Source organism: Chelonia mydas, chromosome 8, assembly GCF_015237465.2.
Source record: "Chelonia mydas isolate rCheMyd1 chromosome 8, rCheMyd1.pri.v2, whole genome shotgun sequence".
NCBI classification, from domain to species: domain Eukaryota; kingdom Metazoa; phylum Chordata; order Testudines; family Cheloniidae; genus Chelonia; species Chelonia mydas.
The window spans coordinates 96,453,802-96,477,696 of record NC_057854.1 but is presented as its reverse complement, the minus strand read 5'-3'; the positions used below and the strand labels follow the sequence as shown (position 1 = coordinate 96,477,696).

Below are 23,895 nucleotides of genomic sequence, written 5' to 3'. Positions count from 1 at the left end.
TGTTTGTTACATAACTGCACTCCATAAACAAAACAATGTAAAATTTTAGAGCCTACAAGTTCACTCAGTCCTACTTCTTGTTCTGCCAATCACTAAGAGAAACTAGTTTGTGTACATTTACGGGAGATAATGCTGCCCACTTCTTACTTACAATGTCACCTGAAAGTGAAAACAGGGGTTCGCATGGCACTTTTGTAGCCACCATTACAAGGTATTTACATGCCAGATATGCTACACATTCATATGCCTCTTCATGCTTCGACCACCATTCCAGAGGACATGCTTCCGTGCTGATGATGCTTGTTAAAAAAATGTGTTAATTAAATTTGTGACTGAACTCCTTGGAGGAGAATTGTAGGTCTCCTGCTCCATGGTTTTACCCGCATTCTGCCATATATTTTGTGTTATGGTAGTCTTGGATGATGACCCAGCATATGTTGTTTGATTTAACAACACTTTCACCACAGATTTGACAAAACACAAAGAAGGTTCCAATATCAGATTTCTAAAGATAGCTATAGCACTCAACTGAAGGTTTAAGAAAGAATCTGAAATGCCTTCCAAAATCTGAGAGGGACGAGGTGTGGCGCATGCTTTCAGAAGTCTTAAAAGAGCAACACTCTGATGCAGAAACTATAGAACCCAAACCACCAAAAAATAAAAATAAAAAAATCTACCTTCAGTTGGTGGCATCTGACTCAGATGATGAAAATGAACATGCATCGGTCCACACTGCTTTGGATCATTATTGAGCTGAACCAGTCATCAGTATGAAAGCATGTCCTCTGGAATGGTGGTTGAAGCATGAAAGGACATATGAATCTTTAGCGCATCTGGAACGTAAATATCTTGCGACGTTGACTACAACAATGCAATGCAAATACCTATTCTCACTTTCAGGTGACATTGTAAACGAAGTGGGCAGCATTATCTCCTGCAAATCTAAAAAAAACTTGTTTGATGGATTGGCTGAACAAGAAGTAGGACTGAGTGGACCTGCAGGCTCTGAAGTTTACATTCTTTTATTTTTGAATGCAGCTATTTTTTGTACATAATTCTACATTTGTAAGTTCAACTTTCATGATAAAGAGATTGCACTACAGTACTTGTATTAGGCGAACTGAAAAATGCTATTTCTTTTGTTTTTTACAGTGTAAATATTTGTAATCAAAAATAAATAAATAAATAAAGTGAGCACTGTACACTTTGTATTCTGTATTGTAACTGAAATCAATATATTTCAAAATGTAGAAAACATCCAAAAATATTTAAATGAATGATATTCTATTATTGTTTAACAGTGCGACTAATAGCATGATTAATCATGATTAAATTTTTTTAGTCATGCGATTAATCACGATTAATTTTTTTAATAGCTTGACATCCCTAATTTTAATTAGTTATATTTAAATTATTTTGAAAAGTTTAGTCATTGTTCTGAGAAGTTTTGTTAATATTTGGATTTTGTCTCTTCTATTTTTGGCCATATTCATCAATTTTTCCCAAACCCAGTGATAGACTGGTATTATTCTCTATGTTACAGTTTACTTTCCAAAATTGCTCCCTTTGCAGCACCATTGCGCGCGCACATGCACACACACACACACACACACACAAACTAAGAACTTGGTGGAGTCAAGAAATTCAAGATGTGGGCAGCAGGGATTTCAGGAAGATCTGCTTTATGAATACCTAATAGAACTGGTAACTTTAATAGGTATACACGAAAGAATGTCAGTCTGTGCACATGTCATTTCACAATGAAACTCCTGGGACGCACATTCTAGACGTTTTCCTAGAGGTGTCAAGTCAGTTGCGGAAACTGGTGAAGGCTTTGCCTGGGAAGCAAAAGTCCCAGGCTCACCTGGTGAATGGATTGAAAGACTGAACTTAGGCTCAGTTGTCCTTCCAAGGAGTGAAGAGCACATCAGGCTATCCAGGCTACAAAGGAATAGCATCTCCAGTTCTCAATACAGTGACAGGGTAAGAGAATCAAAAATCACATGCTCTCCCCGCTGCCCTCTGATTTGCTGCTTGGCTTGTACTGAGCAGGCTTACACAGACTGAGCATGCTCAGCAACACTGCTGAAGCCTGCTGCCCTCACTCTACTCCCTCCCCCATCAGCAGGTTGTCTCTGCAGCCCACTATGGCCCAGTGGTGAGCTGGAGCCGGTTTGCACCGGTTCACGCGAACCGGTTGTTAAATTTTGAAGCCGGTTTAGAACGAGTTGTTAAAGGGGTGGGCAAACTCCAGCCCGCAGGACCGGCCCGTCCGGCCCGCCTGAGCTCCTGGCTGGGGAGGCTCCCCTGGCTGAGAATCCCTCTTTAATTTTCACTCACTCGGCGGCACTTCGGCGGTGGGTACTTCAGTGCCGCCGAAGACCCAGAGCGAGTGAAGGACCCGCCACCGAAGTGCTGCCGAAGACCCTGAGCGACTGAAGGAACCGGTTCTTCAGATTTTGGCAGCTCATCACTGCTATGGCCCCTTTGCAGCGGAGCTATTATCATCAGCTACACCAAGAACTGCCCCCAGGTTTTACATCAGAGGGATTAGGAGGATAAATTCAAGATTAGATTAGCACTCATTTACCTGCTTAAGGGCTGCAAAATGAGTGACAGGATGCTACAGTACAGAGCAGCTGTCCCATCATATTCACTCACTTCCTTCCACTGAACCCAATACACAGGAGTTTCAACAGGACTAAAGAAAGGGGAGTAGATCAGTGGTTCCCAAACTTGTTCCGCCGCTTGTGCAGGGAAAGCCCCTGGCGGGCCATGCTGGTTTGTTTACCTGCCGTGTCCGCAGGTTCGGCAGATCGCAGCTCCCAGTGGCTGGGGTTCACTGCTCCAAGCCAAACTGCCAGGGGCTTTCCCTGCACAAGCGGTGGAACAAGTTTGGGAATCACTGAAGTAGATGATTCTGCTGAAGAACCACTCCTCCCTCTGCATTTTCTCCCCAGTATGGTTCTGCTTTGGATGGCCCCATCTATCCATAAAGAAAGTACACGCACCATTTATGTAGTGTGATAAGAAAAAAGCTTTTGGCAGATAAAATTTACAACTGTATTTTTGAAAATTAAAGGTGCTCCAAACTGTAAAATGCGAAATTTACTTTCATCACACCAAGTGTCACAGAATACTGAACAATTCATATGTTACTTAATATGATTTAGGCCTCATCTATGGAAAGTTTTATAGCTATACTGTCAAAACCCTCCAAATGCAGAGGCAGCTAATACCAGAAAAAAGAATGCTTTTGTAGAGATACCAGAGAGAAAAACTAAATTAAACCAGCAAAAGCACTTTTATGCCAGTATAACTTGCATCTACGCTAGGGATTTTGCCAGTGTAGAAAATGTCACAAAACCCCACCCCCACCCCTCTAAACACTGCTGCTATGTCAGCTCAAGTTTCTAGTGTAAACCTGGCCTTAGACTTCTTACCCAACAGTTTTGGGGAACTGAAAGTCTGAGATTTACCTAAAAAAAAAAAAAAAAAAAAGAAGGAGTACTTGTGGCACCTTAGAGACTAACTAATTTATTTGAGCATAAGCTTTCGTGAGCTACAGCTCACTTCATCGGATGCATTCAGTGGAAAATACAGTGGGGAGATTTATATACACAGAGAACATGAAACAATGGGTGTTACCATACACACTGTAATGAGAGTGATCAGGCAAGGTGAGCTATTACCAGCAGGAGACCGAAGGGAGGGGGGACCTTTTGTAGTGATAATCAAGGTGGGCCATTTCCAGCAGTTGAGAAGAACGACTGAGGAACAGTGGGGGGTGGAACAAACATGGGGAAAATAGTTTTACTTTGCGTAATGACCCATCCACTCCCAGTCTTTATTCAAGCCTAAGTTAATTGTAGGTTTCAGAGTAGCAGCCATGTTAGTCTGTATTCGCAAAAAGAAAAGGAGTACTTGTGGCACCTTAGACTAACCAATTTATTTGAGCATAAGCTTTCGTGAGCTACAGCTGAAGTGAGCTGTAGCTCACGAAAGCTTATGCTCAAATAAATTGGTTAGTCTCTAAGGTGCCACTAGTACTCCTTTTCTTTAAGTTAATTGTATCCAGTTTGCAAATTAATTCCAATTCAGCAGTCTCTCGTTGGAGTCTGTTTTTGAAGTTTTTTTGTTGAAGAATTGCCACTTTTAAGTCTGTAATCGAGTGACCAAAGAGATTGAAGTGTTCTCCAACTGGTTTTTTAATGTTATAATTCTTGACGTCTGATTTGTGTCCACTTATTCTTTTACGTAGAGACTGTCCAGTTTGGCCAATGTACATAGCAGAGGGGCATGGCTGGCACATGATGGCATATATCACATTGGTAGATGTGCAGGTGAACGAGCCTCTGATAGCGTGGCTGATGTGATTAGGCCCTATGATGGTGTCCCCTGAATAGATATGTGGGCACAGTTGGCAACGGGCTTTGTTGCAAGGATAGGTTCCTGGGTTAGTGGTTTTGTTGTGTGATGTGTGGTTGCTGGTGAGTATTTGCTTCAGGTTGGGGGGCTGTCTGTAAGCGAGGACTGGCTTGTCTCCCAAGGTCTGTAAGAGTGATGGGTCGTCCTTCAGGATAGGTTGTAGATCCTTCATGATGCGTTGGAGAGGTTTTAGTTGGGGGCTGAAGTTGACGGCTAGTGGCGTTCTGTTATTTTCTTTGTTAGGCCTGTCCTGTAGTAGGTGACTTCTGGGAACTCTTCTGGCTCTGTCAATCTGTTTCTTCACTTCCGCAGGTGGGTATTGTAGTTGTAAGAATGCTTGATAGAGATCTTGTAGGTGTTTGTCTCTGTCTGAGGGGTTGGAGCAAATGCGGTTGTATCATAGAGCTTGGCTGTAGACAATGGATTGTGTGGTGTGGTCTGGATGAAAGCTGGAGGCATGCAGGTAGGCATAGTGGTCAGTAGGTTTCCGGTATAGGGTGGTGTTTATGTGACCATCGCTTATTAGCACCATAGTGTCCAGGAAGTGGATCTCTTGTGTGGACTGGTCCAGGCTGAGGTTGATGGTGGGATGGAAATTGTTGAAATCATGGTGGAATTCCTCAAGGGCTTCTTTTCCATGGGTCCAGATGATGAAGATGTCATCAATATAGCGCAAGTAGAGTAGGGGCGTTAGGGGACAAGAGCTGAGGAAGCATTCTTCTAAGTCAGCCATAAAAATGTTGGCATACTGTGGGGCCATGCAGGTACCCATAGCAGTGTCGCTGATTTGAAGGTCTACATTGTCCCTAAATGTGAAATAGTTATGGGTGAGGACAAAGTCACAAAGGTCAGCCACCAGGTTTGCCGTGACATTATCGGGGATACTGTTCCTGACTGCTTGTAGTCCATCTTTGTGTGGAATGTTGGTGTAGAGGGCATCTACATCCATTGTGGCTAGGATGGTGTTTTCAGGAAGATCACAGATGGATTGTAGTTTCCTCAGGAAGTCAGTGGTGTCTCGAAGATAGCTGGGAGTGCTGGTAACGCAGGGCCTGAGGAGGGAGTCTACATAGCCAGACAATCCTGCTGTCAGGGTGCGAATGCCTGAGATGATGGGGAGTCCAGGATTTCCAGTTTATGGATCTTGGATAGCAGATAGAATACCCCTGGTAGGGGTTCTAGGGGTGTGTCTGTGGGGATTTGTTCTTGTGCTTTTTCAGGGCGTTTCTTCAGCAAATGGTGTAGTTTCTTTTGGTAGCCCTCAGTGGGATCAGAGGGTAATGGCTTGTAGAAAGTGGTGTTGGAGAGCTGCCTAGCAGCCTCTTGTTCATATTTCAACCATTCATGAGGACAACAGCACCTCCTTTGTCAGCCTTTTTGATTATGATGTCAGAGTTGTTTCTGAGGCTGTGGACGGCATTGTGTTCTGCCCGGCTGAGGTTATGGGGCAAGTGATGCTGCTTTTCCACAATTTCAGCCCGTGCACGTCGGCGGAAGCACTCTATGTAGAAGTCCAGTCTGTTTTTTCGACCTTCAGGAAGAGTCCACCCAGAATCCTTCTTTTTGTAGTCTTGGTAGAAAGGCGTCTGTGGGTTAGTATGTTGTTCAGAAGTCTGTTGGAAATATTCCTTGAGTCAGAGACGTCGAAAATAGGATTCTAGGTCACCACAGAACTGTATCATGTTCGTGGGGGTGGAGGGGCAGAAGGAGAGGCCCCGAGATAGGACAGCAGAAGAATCTGTCCTAAGAGTATAGTTGGATAGATTAACAATATTGCTGGGTGGGTTAAGGGAACCACTGTTGTGGCCCCTTGTGGCATGTAGTAGTTTAGATAGTTTAGTGTCCTTTTTCTTTTGTAGAGAAGCAAAGTGTGTGCTATAAATGGCTTGTCTAGTTTTTGTAAAGTCCAGCCACGAGGAAGTTTGTGTGGAAGGTTGGTTTTTTATGAGAGTATCCAGTTTTGAGAGCTCATTCTTAATCTTTCCCTGTTTGCTGTAGAGGATATTGATCAGGTGGTTCCGCAGTTTCTTTGAGAGCGTGTGGCACAAGCCGTCAGCATAGTCTGTGTGGTATGTAGATTGTAATGGATTTTTTATCTACAGTCCTTTCGCTCTCCTGCTGGTAATAGCTCATCTTACCTGATCACTCTCATTACAGTGTGTATGGTAACACCCATTGTTTCATGTTCTCTGTGTATATAAATCTCCCACTGTATTTTCCACTGAATGCATCCGATAAAATGAGCTGTAGCTCACGAAAGCTTAGAATCATAGAATATCAGGGTTGGAAGGGACCTCAGGAGAGCATCTAGTCCAACCCCCTGCTCAAAGCAGGACCAATCCCCAACTAAATCATCCCAGCCAGGGCTTTCTCAAGCCTGACCTTAAAAACTTCTAAGGAAGGAGATTCCACCACCTCCCTAGGTAATGCATTCCAGTGTTTCACCACCCTCCTAGTGAAAAAGTTTTTCCTAATATCCAACCTAAACCTCCCCCACTGCAACTTGAGAACATTACTCCTTGTTCTGTCACCAGCTACCACTGAGAACAGTCTAGATCCATCCTCTTTGGAACCACCTTTCAGGTGTTGAAAGCAGCTATCAAATCTCCCCTCATTCTTCTCTTCCACAGACAAAACAATCCCAGTTCCCTCAGCCTCTCCTCATAACTCATGTGTTCCAGTCCCCTAATCATTTTGGTTGCCCTCTGCTGGACTCTCTCCAATTTTTCCACATCCTTGTAGTGCGGGGCCCAAAACTGGACACAGTACTCCAGATGAGGCCTCACCAATGTCGAATACAGGGGAACGATCACGTCCCTCGATCTGCTGGCAATGCCCCTACATATACATCCCAAAATGCCATTGGCCTTCTTGGCAACAAGGGCACATTGTTGACTCATATCCAGCTTCTCGTCCACTGTAACTCCTAGGTCCTTTTCTGCAGAACTGCTGCCGAGCCATTCGGTCCCTAGTCTGTAGCGGTGCATTGGATTCTTCCGTCTTAAGTGCGGGACTCTGCACTTGTCCTTGTTGAACCTCATCAGATTTCTTTTGGCCCAATCCTCTAATTTGTCTAGGTCCCTCTGTATCCGATCCCTACCCTCCAGCGTAACTACCTCTCCTCCCAGTTTAGTGCCATCTGCAAACTTGCTGAGGGTGCAATCCACACCATCCTCCAGATCATTTATGAAGATATTGAACAAAACCGGCCCAAATAAATTTGTTAGTCTCTAAGGTGCCACAAGTACTCCTTTTCTTTCTGCGGATACAGACTAACACAGCTGCTACTCTGAAACCTGAGATTTACCTGTACATTTACTTCTTCTGAATTACCATATGGGGCTCGGAGATTTTGCAGCAATTACAGCTTGTTTCCAGCAGATGGCACTAGGATCTACCTGCCAACAACTACTTAGCATGGACAATCAAATATTTCTAAAAAGACTACAAGAACAGATTAATACTCTGAATACTAATAATTGGGTAATATAGGCCCAAAATGCTTTCCACTGAACTATATGAACTTCCTACTCTAAATGATTATTCAAAATCCATGGAACTGCCAAATTTACTGAGAAAAGAAATGAATGGGTAAGAAGCAAAATTTCTCTCTCTCTCTCAAAAGAATGTCTGCAGTTGCATTAATTTGGGATGTAACTAGCAGTGAATTCAGGAAGATTGAGAGAAGGAATATATCCTTGTGTTTCTTCCTCCCCACCCTTAAAACTCACTCTCTTGCACACACACCTCTTACGCTGCCTCTCTTCTCCTCCCCCCCCTTCCCCATGACTCTGCTTAACAAATGCTACAACCAGCAAACCTAATATTTTCAGTTATAATGTTTGGTAAGCAGATGGATCAACTCCATATAATTGATTTCCATATTTCTTTGATTCCCATGCTCACCTTGCAGGAGTTCCCACTGATATTCTAGATTGTGCTTTGAGGTCTGGCAAAGGATTCTTCTTTTGCTGGTGGTTCTACTAGGATTCATGAAACATAATAAATGCCTATCCCATCCTCTGTGCACTCTTTCATAAATTTATTGTCACAGTAAATTGTAACAAATTTCTCTGCCTGCTTCACCAAGTAATTGTATACCAATCATACATATTAAGTTCCCTCCACAGGGGAGCTACGTGATTGAATTGTACAGGACGACATATTACTCTCTGACCCTTGTAAAATGAAGAATTCAGAAATGTATTTTGGCACGTTGTTCTTGTGAACTGCACATTATCCATCCACTGTTGACTGTGCCCCCTTCAGACACTCCTGGCCAAAGTTATGGGGGACCAACCATGCTATTTTGATAGATAAAAAGTCTAGGGACATGTAGTGTACTGGCTTCATTAAATCATGTAACAAAATATATATTGTGGACCTTTCACCTCCAATAGATGTCACACTGTAGTTTGTTTAAAGGAGCTAGCAATATAAAAAAGAGGACAGGAGAGAGGCTCTGGCAACATCCACGTACTGGAATTCAAAGCTATTGTTAATTCTATCTTGCAATAGGTTGGCCTCAGGTCTGCTGACAGGCTCTTGAAGGAGTTGTAACACACAGCAGACTGGAGGGTTCCAGTGTCTCAAACAGCATTCTGTATGCAAATAAAAATCTGGGCATGTTCCTGAGCATTCTATCTATTTTATTTTTCTTCAATGCTGTTAATAGATTAATTTCTTGTCTGGAATATTCCAGACTTTCCAATATTTCCTTTGAAGCATCAACACTGCTAACTTTCTGCAGAATAGTTCCACAATGTGATTCATTCCCTGTTGCAGCAGGTTTGGTCTGGTTGGCAAATTACCAGGCCTAAAATTGGCACCAAGACCATTTTGGAGAACAATCGCCTTCTTGGCCAGTATGGAAAGGCTGAGAGGGTAAGATGAGCATCTCTTCTGATCTCACTTATAAGATTTTTGCTGGCAATGGAGTTGGGAATGCAAACTATTAGTTACATAGCCAGATCTGGTACAATACTTCCATTACTACAGAGCTGTAGTTTTTGTTCTGGAATGTATTTTTCTCTACCTTATTTGCTAAGCACTGATATGAACAGGTCTATATTTGATATACGGGCAGGTCCACAGATATGACATATATGTCTAACTGCTACACTGGAAATACAGGCAGATTAGATGGCTCTGATTATACAGTCAGAACAAACATACAGTGAAAGAGACAAGTAGGAACATATATCTATAGATTTGGAGGGAGCATTTCTAGTACCCTATTTACATTACTATTTTCACGACAGGCAACCCCCCCACCCCATCACTAGTACGGATTAATGTGGAACCCTGTGTAAAGTATTTAAGAATATTGCATACAGATCAGTATTATTTTAAGTTGATTTTGTTGCTTTCATGTGATAAATTATACTATACTTAAAAACCTAATTTTGTTCGCACATTTCCTATTCCAACAAAATAAATGGGTGATAAAAATACAAATGAATAAAGTAAAGCTTTACTACAAATCTGTACAATTCCTGTCTGGTCAGATCTTGGAGATGGGAATGAAAAAGAAGCAGGATTAGGAAACAGCATGGATGAGAGGGCCAAGGGAAAGGGAGGAACTGAAGAGGATTCCCAGGTTATGAACTTGAGTGGCAGGGAGGATGACGCTACGCTCATTAAGAGGACACTACCAAGTAATGTTTCATTATATTTGTTTTAATATTTTTAGATATGCTACAAAACTATTTTAAAATAACGTTCCCTCAATATTCTCATTTTCTGTCAAATATTGGTTTTGGCCTGTGTTTTAAGTGGAACTGAGACTAACATGGCTATGGTTTAACAACTATTGCTGGGTCTTTGCCATGACAAAACATTTGTTCTGACCAGCTGATATTACTATCCAAAAAGGAGGTATGCATTTTCTCCCACCAGTTTATAACTGAAGCAGGGTAAAATCTTGGGGCTAAAACCTTAACAAAGGTATAAAACAAGCATGGTAGAAGATGCTTAACTAAGCAGCATTGAAAGAAACATAATTACTGCAAAGAGAAGGCAAACAGCACAAGCAGACCAGATTAATAATATTAGGATTTAGTTAGTTCACCTGTAATAATACAATTATTTCCTAGTCATTGAGGCTGTATTATTAGATTCCCTAGAACAATGTGAAATCTTTTAAAAAGGCTCCATGAGGCAATCAAATGTCTGTAAACAGGCAGATCTAGGAAGACCCCACTGGCACAATTCCAGAGGATGCCTATTAAAAAGGCCAGTTCTTTTACATCAGAGGCTCTTTGATTTAGATGTACACATAAGAATACCTTAAAAAACACCAAACCCACAAACTGATATTTTGGTACCAGCCCGACTTTTTCCTGGGGTACAATGTTATTGTCCATTCAATGCATTTAAATAAATGTAATAACCCTGGAAGCAAAAAAGGACCAGTTGTCCTCTACAAGCACACCAACAAAAGCAAATTCCATCTCCATTATCTTTGGCAGGTTATGCAAGGCAAAGAATTAAGTCAGCTTATTCCTGTAGCTTGCATTATACTGCGTTGGCATTCCCCTTACTTCTCAAGTCTCAACACAAAGTATTTCCAAGTACTAGGCGTGAAGTCACACCCACAGTTTTTAATAGAAAGCCAACATTTGTCCCCATCTTCTTTTTAAAATTCAACCAAAGACTGTAACTGAGCGACTCTGAAATGCCTTCCATGCCATCTGCTGTATTTCAATTTGTTGTTTCTTCACAATGAACTTCATGAAAAGCTGTAAGGTGAACAGAATGACTAACAAAGCAAAATTAACATTTAAAAAAAAAAAAACCCACCCCACACAAATATTTTCATACAGATTCCCTCCTTCATCCTCACCAATAGGAAAGCACACTGAAGTAACTTACAAATAGCACTCTAGGTATAGTTTTCTGTTTTTCCCCAACTACATTGTGGGTTTCAAACACAAACTTTAGCCAGATTCTTTGGTAGTCTCTATGACATAAGCAATGCATTTAAGACCTCCGGCCAATTAGAGCTACCTTTATACACCTAAAACCAAAACACATGGTTCTTAAATACCCATTGTGTATTTTATATTACCATTGGCAGTGGAATTATCCATACACTGCAACACTCTTCAGAAGACAGGAAAATAACTAACTTTTCCCCACTTTTTCCTGTGAGCACACTTACTGAGAGCCATAAGTAAGTGGTAGAATTATTAGAAGATAGCGATTAATCCTGTACCAAATTCTACAATTGGTTGATACATGTCACTATTTGGAAGTAAAACATGCAATATCCAGTTAAAGTCCACCCCCGGCAATCCACTAATTGAGTGGAATGCATTTTTATAGTTCTGTATCAAAAGGAAGTATTTGAACATACTTGTCTGAACACACAGGGGAAGCAGTTGACCCATCTTCACCCAAGACTGAACTCCACCTGCAGGTACTCCCTTTAAGGCCAGTACCAGGCCTTTTATCAGCCCAGCAACCATGGCCCTTTTATACATAGGAGTGGGGAAGGGCAGGAGAAAAAACAGAAAAACCTATTCACAACCCATTCTTACAGAAGGAGAGGTGAATAGAAGCCTGTTTTTATGTACCATGTGGAATGAACCCCTGAAGAGGGGTACCACAGCTTTTTAAGCTAATACCTCCTCACTTCCTGGGTAAGGGGGGAAAAAAGGTGCTCTTATGCCACCATACAGTGACCCACTTTCTGGAATCCTAAAAAAAATTAAACCAGGCTGCAGTAAGGAAAAAAAAAAACAACAAACTGAGAGCTACATGGTGCAAAAGTGGTGCCTGAAAAATATATCTGCAACCACCACATTTCCCCACGCATTTTTATTTTTCCTCTCCTGAATTACTTCACATAAAATTTAACATTAAAGCCAAGAAACATAGGAAGGGGAGGGCTATCCTGTGACAAGATACTTTACTTTTAGCTTACAATCACTTCACTGTATAGTATGCCAGTTCTAAATAAAGATCAAAGGTACAGTAGTGCTGACAAGTTATGGCATGAGGACTCAGAAAAGTACATAGGGTATTAAAAAGTATTGCATAATAATTCCCCTTTTATTAAATGAGGTGACAACGTGACACAATCTATGACAATAACTTCTAAATTACCTTAACTTGGGTCAATACAGTTTCCTGTCAAACAAACACACACTCAAAACCATTAAAATTACGCTAAGAGTCTGGCTTCAAATCATAAAAGCAAGGAAATTCAGAGTTGAATGCTGAAATCCAATCCTCAACCTGTTCCAGTCTCCCCAAACAGTGGGCGATTATACATACTGTACTACATGGGATGGGGCTGTAATCCAAAGTAGGGTTGCCAGGCATCCGGTTTTCGACCACAATGCCCAGTCGAAAATGGACCCGGGCAGCTCCGGTTAGCACGGCTGACCAGGCCATTAAAACTCAGATTGGTGGCGCAGAGGGGCTAAGACAGGCTCCCTGCCTGCCCTGGCTCCGCACGGCTCCCGTAAGCAGCCGGTATGTCCCTGCGACCCCTACGCAGGGGTGAGGGCCAGGGAGGCTCCGTGCACTCCTGAGTACCAGCTCCTCAGCTCCCATTGTCTGGAAACCGTGGTCAATGGGATCTGCGGAGGTGGCGCCTGTGGAGACTCCCTGGCCTCCCCTCCGCCTAGGGGTTGCAGGGTAAGCGCCTGAGGTAAACCCCAACCCAGAGGCATTCAAGGGCAGATTAAGGATGGATGTTAGTGTTTAAAAAATAAATCTACAAATAGAAGTGTTCAAAATATGGTATGGTAGTACACACACAAAAGTCTTTAGATATGGATTTATGTGGAGTTTTGACCTGACTGACCTATGATCTCTGGGCTCTGTGGTTGCCAGTCATGGGGCAGCAATCTTACAAAACAGTAAGTTATTTGTGATGTAGCACAGTATCTCCAAAGATGCTACTTTCCAAGTTTAATAACGTCAATTGAATTCATCCCATCCCCCACCCACATATATCCAGCATGATTAAGCAAGTGATTCATCACTAGTCAAATATACATTCATAAAATCAGCGTCATTTTAAGTTCAAATAGAGTTACAAAAAACTATTAGTTAACTATATTTAAAAACACTAATTACAAACAAATTAAAGTTTTAACAAGAGTTTTAAGACATTTGGTCCAGACTTGAATGTTGCAGGGCAAAGTAATGCTAAGTGGAAATCTTCATAGCACACATATGAACCACTGAAACTATGTACTGGCGATGGAAATGTTTTGGGGGTTTTGTGGGGAGAGGGTAAGATGGGGAGAGACATACTTAGCTATAGTTATGCCTCCAAGTACTGCTATAATCTCAGGTGCTGCTTTTGGGGTATGCTCAGAGCACAAAGAACTCTCTATTACAAGAAACAGATTAGTTTCTCCATCAAAAGAAATCTACATTTATTAGTCCCGCTGCTTGTTTGATGACTATGCATTTCTTGTTGGCAGACGTACAAGGAAAACAGAAGTAAAGGAGTTCATTTCAGTAGTCACTAAATTACATCCATTATTTAGACAGGAGACACATGCTGCTTACATTATATGTTACATACGTTACTTCATAATGTTGATCCCAGAGTTCTACCTAAGGAAGGCTGATCAATCCATCTGTCTTTCAGGCCACACATTAAACTCGACATGCTACTTAGCAGCCAAAACGGGCAATATGTGAGTATGCAAAACACTGTCTTACACTACCTGATTTACCTGTTCACATTTCTTATGCATTGATAATCCAGAACTAATTTGTTATTCCATGGTGTCAAAGGCAAGCTTCTTCCAGAATCTCAGGGTTACATTTAAATCAAAAAGTTTGTACAGTAGAACCTCAGAGTTATGAGTTTGCCTCTGGAATGGAGGTTGTTCATAACTTTCACCACACCAGTCATGATTTTATAGACCTCTATCATATCCCCCCTTAGTCATCTCTTTTCCAAGTTGAAAAGTCCCAGTCTTATTAATTTTTCCCTATACGGCAGCCATTCCATACCCCTAATAATTTTCGTTGCCCTTTTCTGAAACTTTTCCAAGTCCAATATATCTTTGTTAAGATGGGGTGACCACATCTGCACACAGTATTCAAGATGTGGGCATACCATGGATTTATATATTTTCTGTTTTATCATCTATCCCTTTCTTAATGATTCCCAAGATTCTGTTCGCTTTTTTGACTGCCGCTGCACATTGAGTGGATGTTTTCAGAGAACTATCCACAGTGACTCCAAGATCTCTTTCTTGAGTGGTAACAGCTAATTTAGACCCCATCATTTTATATGTATAGTTGAGATTATGTTTTCCAATGTGCGTTACTTTGCATTTATCAACACTGAATTTAATCTGCCATTTTGTTGCCCAGTCACCCAGGTCTAAGAGATACTTTTGTAGCTCTTCATAGTCTGCCTGGGACTTAACTATCTTGAGTAGTTTTGTATCATCTGCAAATTTTGCCACCTTACTGTTTACCCCTTTTTCCAGATCATTTATGAATATGTTGAATAGGACTGAACCCAGTACAGACCCCTGGGGGACACCACTATTTACCTCTCTCCATTCTGAAAACTGACCATTTATTTCTACCCTTTGTTTCCTATCTTTTAACCAGTTACCAGTCCATGAGAGAACCTTCCCTCTTATCCCATGACTGCTTACTTTGCTTAAGAGCCTTTGGTGAGGGACCTTGTCAAAGGCTTTCTGAAAATCTAAGTACAGTATATCCACTGAATCCCCCTTGTCCACATGCTTGTTGATCCCCTCAAAGAATTCTAGAAGATTGGTGAAGCATGATTTCCCTTTTTAAAAAATGTGGACTATTCCAACAAATTATGTTCATCTATGTGTCTGACAATTTTGTTCTTTACTATAGTTTCAGTCAGTTTGCCCAGTACTGAAGTCAGGCTTACTGGCCTGTAACTGCTGGGGTCACCTCTGGAGCCCTTTTTAAAAATTGGCATCACATTAGCTATCCTTCAGTCATTTGGTACAGAAGCTGATTTAAATGATAGGCTACAGACTACAGTTAGTAGTCCTGCAAACCACCTTGCCGAGGTGTTTCTTAAGACCCTTTCCAGGGAAACAGAAAAATGTTGCACTAGAGGAATATTTTTAGAAATCAAACCTGGTTTCAATAAACTCCCAAACAACCTATAAAAATAACCTCTTAGGGATTCTGCCTTGCTCTGGTTGGAAGAGGTGGTAGTTAAGAAAAAAAACTGCAATGTAAAATTGACCAAGAATGCAAACCTGTACACTGCATCCGATAGATAACAAGGTCTTTATCTTTATAAAAAAGGTAGCATATATCCTCTCTTTTACAACGAAAACAAAGAACTTGGGAAAAAAAGTAGGTGATCAAAGTGCAGAAACAAAATGCCTCTCTGTGCCTAGTATATGGTCTAGTTATTTATTCTGTGTTTGCATCTAGAGGTCCTAAATAGGATCTATGGGAGTCTAACAGCGAAGATGTTTGGAAAGCAGATTACATATGGGAAAACTGGGCCAGTGAGGTAAAACTCATTTGATTGAAGCCGAAAGGATTGTTACTATAAGAACTAGGTCTACAACCCAGAAACTCTGATTCAGAGTCCAGGACTGAAGCCATTACAGTATGCTTCTCTCCAATCCGCTCACTAATTCTAAGTATATTGCTACACAAGTCAGTGTAAATATCAAGACCCATACAAGCATACCAGATAGGTTTGCCACAATGAAAACTTTGTTATGGACTACAAATATAAGTAAAGGATTGGGTTTGTTGTTTGTTTTCTTTTACTTCCAAAAGGTATGTGCATGTATTCCACTTGCAAAAGATATCACAATACCTTTTCAACAACCTATAAAACCATACATTGAGAATATTCTTACTGATTTTATTTTTTTTTACTCATCACTGCACAAACATTTTTCACATTACAAAGTAAATTTTACAATAAAACCTTCAGTTTATGAAAGTCAGATGGCTCAAGGGATTGATAATGCAGAACAGTAGAACCTCAGACTTACCAACACCAGAGCCCCAGATGTGAGCCCAGGTTGGAAAATTCTTAATGTAGAGTTAAGAATCAGCATAGAAACTCAAGCCCAGGGCTCTCTAACACAGATCAACTGACTTGAGTCCCACTAAGCCTGGGTTTACACTGCAGTATAGACAAAGATCAAGCCAGCCTCTCACTATTAAAGGTGGTCCTCCCACAGCAATTTTGATGCACGCTGTTTAGGTGACAGAGCAGGGGTACGCAAAGGTCTTCCAGGGGGTACATCAACTCATCTAAATATTTGCCTAGTTTTACAACAGGCTACATAAAAAGCACTAGTGAAGTTAGTACAAACTAAAATTTCATACAGACAGACAATGACTTGTTTATACTGCTCTATATACTATACGCTGAAATGTAAGTACAAGATTTATATTCCAGTTGATTTAGTTTATAATTATTTGCTAAAAATGAGAAAGTAAGCAATTTTTCAGCAATAGGATGCTGTGACACTTTTGTATTTTTAGGTCTGATTTTGTAAGCAAGTAGTTTTTAAGTGAGATGAAACCTGGGGGTATGCAAGACTCCTGAAAGGGATACAATAGTCTGGAAATGTTGAGAGCCACTGAGATAAAGGAAGCTGTTGATTGCTCAGTACCTGGTGCTGTCGATAGAGGACTTCAGTCCGGAGCTGCCAACATGGCCTTCTCACTTGCTTTAGTTTCACATATTTGTGTGCACGCATGTGCGCGCACACACACAGACAGAGCTATGAGATTGATATCTACAATTATTGTTTATACACTAGTTTTGCCATATCTTCAAAAATATAAAATTATACACACATAGCATACTTCTCTACTTGTAATGGAAGCATTCAGTAGTAAAATAATACAGAAGGTGCTATAGAGATGAGCAAAACAAAAGATAGCATACTGTGCGTTGCTGCAAATGGTTAGTGGGGGAAGACAACAAGCCTCCATCCGCCATTCAGCAGCTAATCTTAAATTACAGCACCTGCACTCCCTGAAGAACAGGCACAGCTTCTTCAGTAGTCCTAAAGTGTATGGCACTTTAAAGAGTGGAAAGCAAGCAGGGACAAAATTACTTCTTCCTCCCACACCAGCCCACCAAGTTAGCTGGGCACACAGAGGGCGTATGCTGCTGCCCCCGACCCCAAGAGGTGTAACAGTTGATGTTCTCCCCTTGTGGGCTGGGGAACTCAGAGAAGAGTTCTGCCTCTAAGACGGAATTTCTGCTAGCGCTCCCTGTGAGGCAGTGATGGCCAGTGCTTACGTACTGAGTCCTTGGAAAGAAAAGTGCTTGTCAGACACAAAAAAAGGTCAAAATAGCACAAGCAGCTAATGTGACCAATTATTATATATCTGTCATTACTAAACCCTCCAGGTCAGCAGGTGACAGAAAGACCAAGTCTTCAAAAATAGTACTCATGCAACAACTCATGTATTTCATGGAGAGAGAGCAACGAGTCATTATTGCAACAATACAAAATGAAGCAGCTGTCATGGCGTTCGAAGCTGGAGAGGGAAGATCAGATAGCTCATCTTCTTAGTGGTTGAGGAGAGGCAAGTGGATCAGCCCTTCCCACAATAAAAAACTATGGGGAGCCCACAATACCTAAGGCACACTGAGCCCTCCATAAAGATTTCAAGCATTTCACAGCAGAGTGGAACCATTTAAAATCATGGCAATCATGACTTACGTCACTCTTTTAAAAATAATCTCAATCACATGGAGGATTTGTAAAACTACATTTGAAAGCATTCTGCTATTACAACTTCAGATTAAAATTTATAATGAAACTAATTTATAAATGATTTTTTTTTCCCCCCAATGCCACTACTGGTACAGTATCATTTAAAAATTTACAAAAAACTGTTCTAGGCAACAACAAAAATTGAAAATTAAGGCCCTCATCCTGCAAACACCCAAGCAGATATGTAATTTTACTCCCATAAATAGTCCCATTTTGACTACATCTGTGCTTAAAGTTAAGCATGTGCAGAAGAGCTTGCATAAGAGGCTAAAACTGTATTTTTACTTTAAAAATTTCTCAGTGGTATAAAATCTGTCATGTCAAAACACAATAGCTTCAGTACTAACCATGAAAGTAGTTTAGACTTTCTATCCATTAACTAAGTTACTGTAAACTTTCTTTAAAAAATACTCTTTCATGGCAGAGCATCTTCATAGACACGAGCAGTACAGCATCGCTATTCATTCATGACCTGTGGCTCGTTTCTCTGTTAAGCTTAGCCTGGTCATGTCCCTGCACACATAGTCCTACTAACTAGTCAGTGGTCAGCCTCTAGGTCAGACTGACCTCAGGTGTGTTTGCATTATTTTCTTTAATATCCCATCATCTGTCTTCTGCAGTGTCCCCATTATTGTAATCTTTTCAACTGCAGCCAATCCCATACCCTGATTTCAGTTCCTACTCTCCTTTCAACTATAAATCATTCCTCTCTACTCATTGTTTGAAGAACTCTTATCTCTACTGCACCCAGCCTTTTGATGACTGTTTAACTTAATGCAGCTGCTTTCTGATCATGACACAGAATAATACTGGTAGTACAGTGGTTTGATAAAAGTTTTCACTGTGGTACCAAACGTAATGTTTACATCAGACCATAATTTTGTCAATTTCTGTGCAACACGTGCCGCTAAGGCACATCTCCTTTTAACCTCATACTTGATACTCGTCGGCACCAATCAAGCTTCATAGGTACACATAAGAGTCCACTTGTTCTATTGCTTCACCGCTACTACATTTCAGCACTTTTTCTATTGCCCCTTTTCCAAGATGCAACTAGGTTGGTCATCTTGAAATTTACTGTAAGTCCAAGTCTGCTACCTTGGAAAACTGGTGTAATCAACAGTATCATTATTAGACAGGTTGCACCGAATATTAGGGAATAAGGTGCCATGAACCAACAATACCTAGAAGAAGGAAAACTGATTTCAAACCAGGACAGACAGAACCCACTTAGCCTTTTCAGACAAGACTGTCAAGAGAAGAACTCTTACAAACCAAGTGCACTAAGGTAGAACCACTGATACTTATTCCTAGCAGGCCCTCAGGATATGACATGGTATTCCCATGACCTAAATAGGATGGATTGGCCTAACAAACCATTATATCCAAAACTCACTTGCTATACATACAGTATAGCAAGCCAAACTGATTTATATAGATTTCAATCTCAGCCTAACAAATGGAAAGGGTCATAGATTTTGGATAACAGCTAAACACAATATACACATTGCAAGCTGGAATGTTAATTATTCATGCCAGGCCAGACTGAGCTAGTATCAGAGAGTTAAGGAAGTTACAAGCTTCTCTTGCTGCCATACAGAGATATGTTGGCTGGGTAAAGGAGAGTGGACAGTTGGAAGATGCACTTTTCTTTATTCGTCATTCAAATGGACAAGCAAAGTGTAGAGATTTGGTTGCTACAGCCGTGGCAAGAGAACAGCTATGTCAATGAACAGCTGGAAACTGGTGGTCTTAGGAGACTGTCATAGCAAGCTGTTTTAGGGGGTTTTGTGTTTGTTTTATACTTAGAGGCCAAAATTTTCCAATATCAGAGCCTAAACTTAGGCTGCTCAACCATGACCGAGTTATGCTGGAACTCTCTGAAATACCATTCTGGAACTTTTTTTTTTTTTTTTTTTTTTTTTTTGGGGGGGGGGGGTGAGGGGGAAGGAGTGTCTGGAATAATGTTCCGATATTTCCAATACTCTCACTTATGAGTATGTTTTGGCACTTCTTTTTTAGGACTGAAGCACTGTGCTAAACCCACATTTAGGCACCTGTAGGTGGTATTTTCAGAAGCAATTTAGAAGCACAAGTCCCACTGACTTCAAACCGTGATGAAAAAGTATAGCCTGGCTGAAGCATAAACTGGTCCAAACATTTCCGCTTTCTTGACTTGGGGAAATTCAATATTTATATCAGAAGGTGGTGCTGGCTGTAAATACAGCACTGGGTCTTTGTGTTGTTCTCATAATACAGATGTTAATGAGCCCCTGGAACTTGTCTTTTACAATATATATGGAGGATTTTGGTGTGAAACTTCTTGGTTAAAAAAAAAAAAAAAAAACCAAAAAACTTCTATATAAATATCTAAAATTCTTCTGACAACTAGGAACCTAAAGAAACAAATTGCTAAAGTGGATTTCTTTTGCTTAAGATTATAAAGAGGGAACAAAGAAAAGAACTAGCAAATAAACATCTAAAATTTACAATTTTTAAATCATGGGTTTTATCCACCCTGTTTCACAGAAGAGTAGGGAAGTAAAAGCTGCTGCAACTGCCTTCAGATGAGGCAGAGAACAAACTGGAGCTGCAGCATAAGAAAGGATCTATCAACAGTTGACAAAAATCTTCAAGTTTCTAATTGGTCAGCTGCTGCTTAGGGAGGTACCTGTCCAAAGTAGGCAAGACAGCTGCTACACATCATGGTAGGGATACAGGAAAAAAAATTTTTTAGAAGTTTCTTAAATGAATGTAAAGAAACTTTTTCCTAAGTCATAACACCATGATTTAAACACCTACTGTTAAACAACCTGCCACAACTAGAAACAAGAGCTGAATCCAACTGGAAAGGCGAAATCCCAGATTTTAAATAGAATAAAGCCTTCATGCCTAGCATAGTCCAAGACTGAGTATTGTCACACCCATATCATAGACCAATGCAATTCTGAAGTAAACAAACAAATTTTTGATGCAGAGTTTCTGTTTGGGTATTTAAAATTCAAGAAAACTGCTCAGAGGTTTGGAGTCTCTGAAGAACAGCATTAGTTCAGGGGAGGGTGTCAACGATGTAAGTTAAATCGTATGGATCTTGCCACCTCAATATATAGACTCACACACCACTGCCCCAACCACAGAAATGCAGCCCGCTTTGGCATGGAATGTAGCAGCTGCTTAATACCACACAGCTACACTGTCCCACACTTAAGAAAAATCCTGTGTCAATTTTAAACTGCACAGGTAAGTTGGGAAGGCAGAATGTACCTAACCAAACTAATATTTGCAAGTGTCAAGCCCTAGTAATCTGGGGAACGAACGCTCAATGGGATCTTTAATGCCACAAGTTGTTATAAGTTTTAACGTGACCTAAAGCTACATGGAGGTAACAACTGTCACACACAGATCAAAGGCACTATTGCTTTTATTTATTTAAATGTTTAAGTGACAGAATTTGAGGCAGATTAATATATTTCTGAAGAGAAACATAGAAAGGTAAGATGATTAAAATGACATCTGAAAGCTGCGACAGTCAGTGGAAATCTCCGCTGGCAACCAACAGTGAAACAGAAAGGCCACTCAAGCGCATGTTATATACCACCTGCTATCGCTGCGATTGGTGGGAGAAGACAGCAGTCCTCACAAGTCCATCAGTTCCCACCAAGTTATGCAAGGATCTGTTACAAGTCGCATCTTTAGAGATTTTATGGTTTCTAAATGTAATTATTTTTTAAGTCTCAAACATAGGAAAAAAATTCACAGTTTAAAAGTTAGACACTTATTTCAGAATGGTTCATTTTTTATTTAACTAGACCTCCCTCAAAATAGTAGATTGATCTTTTATTGAGCATCTTAATTCAAGCTCTTTCTTTTTAAATTGTCTACTAATGAAAAGCACTACACAAGAGTTAGGCATTATTATTCTAATAAATAGATCTATTAGGGAGCATCCAGCCATCATCTTCCATTTCACAGAATTAAAATGATTTGAAACTATATACACCCTCAAATTTAAAAATAAATAAATCATACACTCCAACAGGATACAGCTCCTCCAATGCTCATCAGACATAGCTCCAGCTATCTGTCTATAATCCATTTAAAGGGTTATTTATGCCCTTAATAAAAAGGCTAAACAAAGGCCAACAGAGAGAGCAATAAAACTTACAAATAAAGATTGCTGATAACCAGCAACAAGGAAAACACCAATCTTCCATTCAGGAATCCCATCCATAACTGGAACTCCAACAGAAAAAGAAGTTGCAAAATCAAAGTTCTTCTTTTCCAATTCAGATCTTTTAACTCATTCCCTGTAGAAAGTCACGGTCTCTCTCTTTAAAACAGTAAAAATAAGCTTAAGGGTGCATTCTTATATATATAAAGTTGTTTTGTTTTATATATTATATACAGTATTTATCTGACCCTCCTACAAAGTCAGGTTTTAAAAAGGAATACTGTTTAAAAGAAAAACTGCAAAGAGAAATACTATTAAGTTAGCCATAAATATCGTACAGGTGTGGAACTGAAGCATTATAAAAACAGGTGTTAAAAACCACATATTTTTTCTTTTCCAGAGCACAGAACAGGTTTTGTCAGCTGATTCTTGGAAGTCTTGTAAGAGAGAAACTGCAAGTCATCACATTTACAGGTGCACTAAACCACTGGTTTTACTGCAATTACACTGTGCTTTGAACCACTGCCAGCAGAAGGAATAAAAGAAGTTAAATACAGCTGCGAGGCACATATTTCTGCATATAGAAAAGCCCACTTTAAAAATGTATTTTTAAAATAAAGATGATCATTGCCATTTTGTGAGGTTTTGAAATTTATGAACATTACATTTATTCTGAAATGGCTATGTGAACTTCGAAAAATGAACCCACTATATATTGATAAAACTGTAGTCTTTTTTAGAGCTAGATACTATTATGTTAAGTGGCACATACATTACAATTTCTATCATTACCAGTGGAGGAAAAAAAACAAAAAAAATTTTTTTTTCAAAATTAGTGAGCTCTATTTTAGAATCGTATGTAAATTGTTTATCAATTATTCTGCAGACAGGATCATAGAATCAGAACTGGAAGAGACCTTGAGAGGTCGTCTAGTCCACTCATGGCGGGACTAATTATCTAGACCATTCCCAACAGGTGTTTGTCCAACCTGCTCTTAAAAAAATCTCCAATGATGGAGATTCCACAACCTCCCTAGGCAATTTATTCCAGTGCTTAACCATCCTGACAATTAGGAAGTTTTTCCTAATGTCCAACCGAAACCTCCCTTGCTGCAATTTAAGCCCGTTGCTTCTTGTCCTAGCCTCAGAGGTTAAGAAAAACAATTTTTCTTCCTCCTCCTTGTAACAACCTTTTATGTACTTGAAAACTGTTATGTCCCCTCTCACTCTTCTCTTTTCCAGACTAAACAAACCCATTTTTTTCAGTCTTTCCTCATAGGTCATGTTTTCTAGACCTTTAATAATTTTTGTTGCTCTTCTCTGGACTCTCTCCAATTTGTTCACATCCTTCCTGAAATGTGGTACCCAGAACTGGACACAATACTCCAGCTGAGGCCTAATCAGAGCAGAGTAGAGAGGAAGAATTACTTCTCATGTCTTGCTCACAACACTCCTGCTAATACATCTCAGAAGGATGTTCACTTTTTTTGCAACAGCATTACATATTTAGCTTGTGGTCCACTATGACCCCCAGATCCCTTTCTGCAGTACTCT

General features: G+C 40.3%; 1 protein-coding gene across 3 annotated transcripts in view; it reads right to left on the bottom strand.

Annotated features, from left to right (window-relative positions):
* The window catches only part of FAF1 (Fas associated factor 1), a 302,183-nt gene that overhangs the window by 237,710 nt on the left and 40,578 nt on the right, over positions 1-23,895 (bottom strand). Inside the window, exon 3 of one of the 3 annotated variants that reach the window (XM_037907794.2) lies at positions 22,336-22,500. The exons of the other annotated variants lie outside the window; for them this stretch is intronic. Within the exon in view, the coding sequence (XP_037763722.1) occupies positions 22,336-22,401 (66 nt within the window). The 5' untranslated portion in view covers positions 22,402-22,500. The remainder of the gene's footprint in view (positions 1-22,335; positions 22,501-23,895) is intronic. 3 annotated transcript variants of the gene reach the window in all.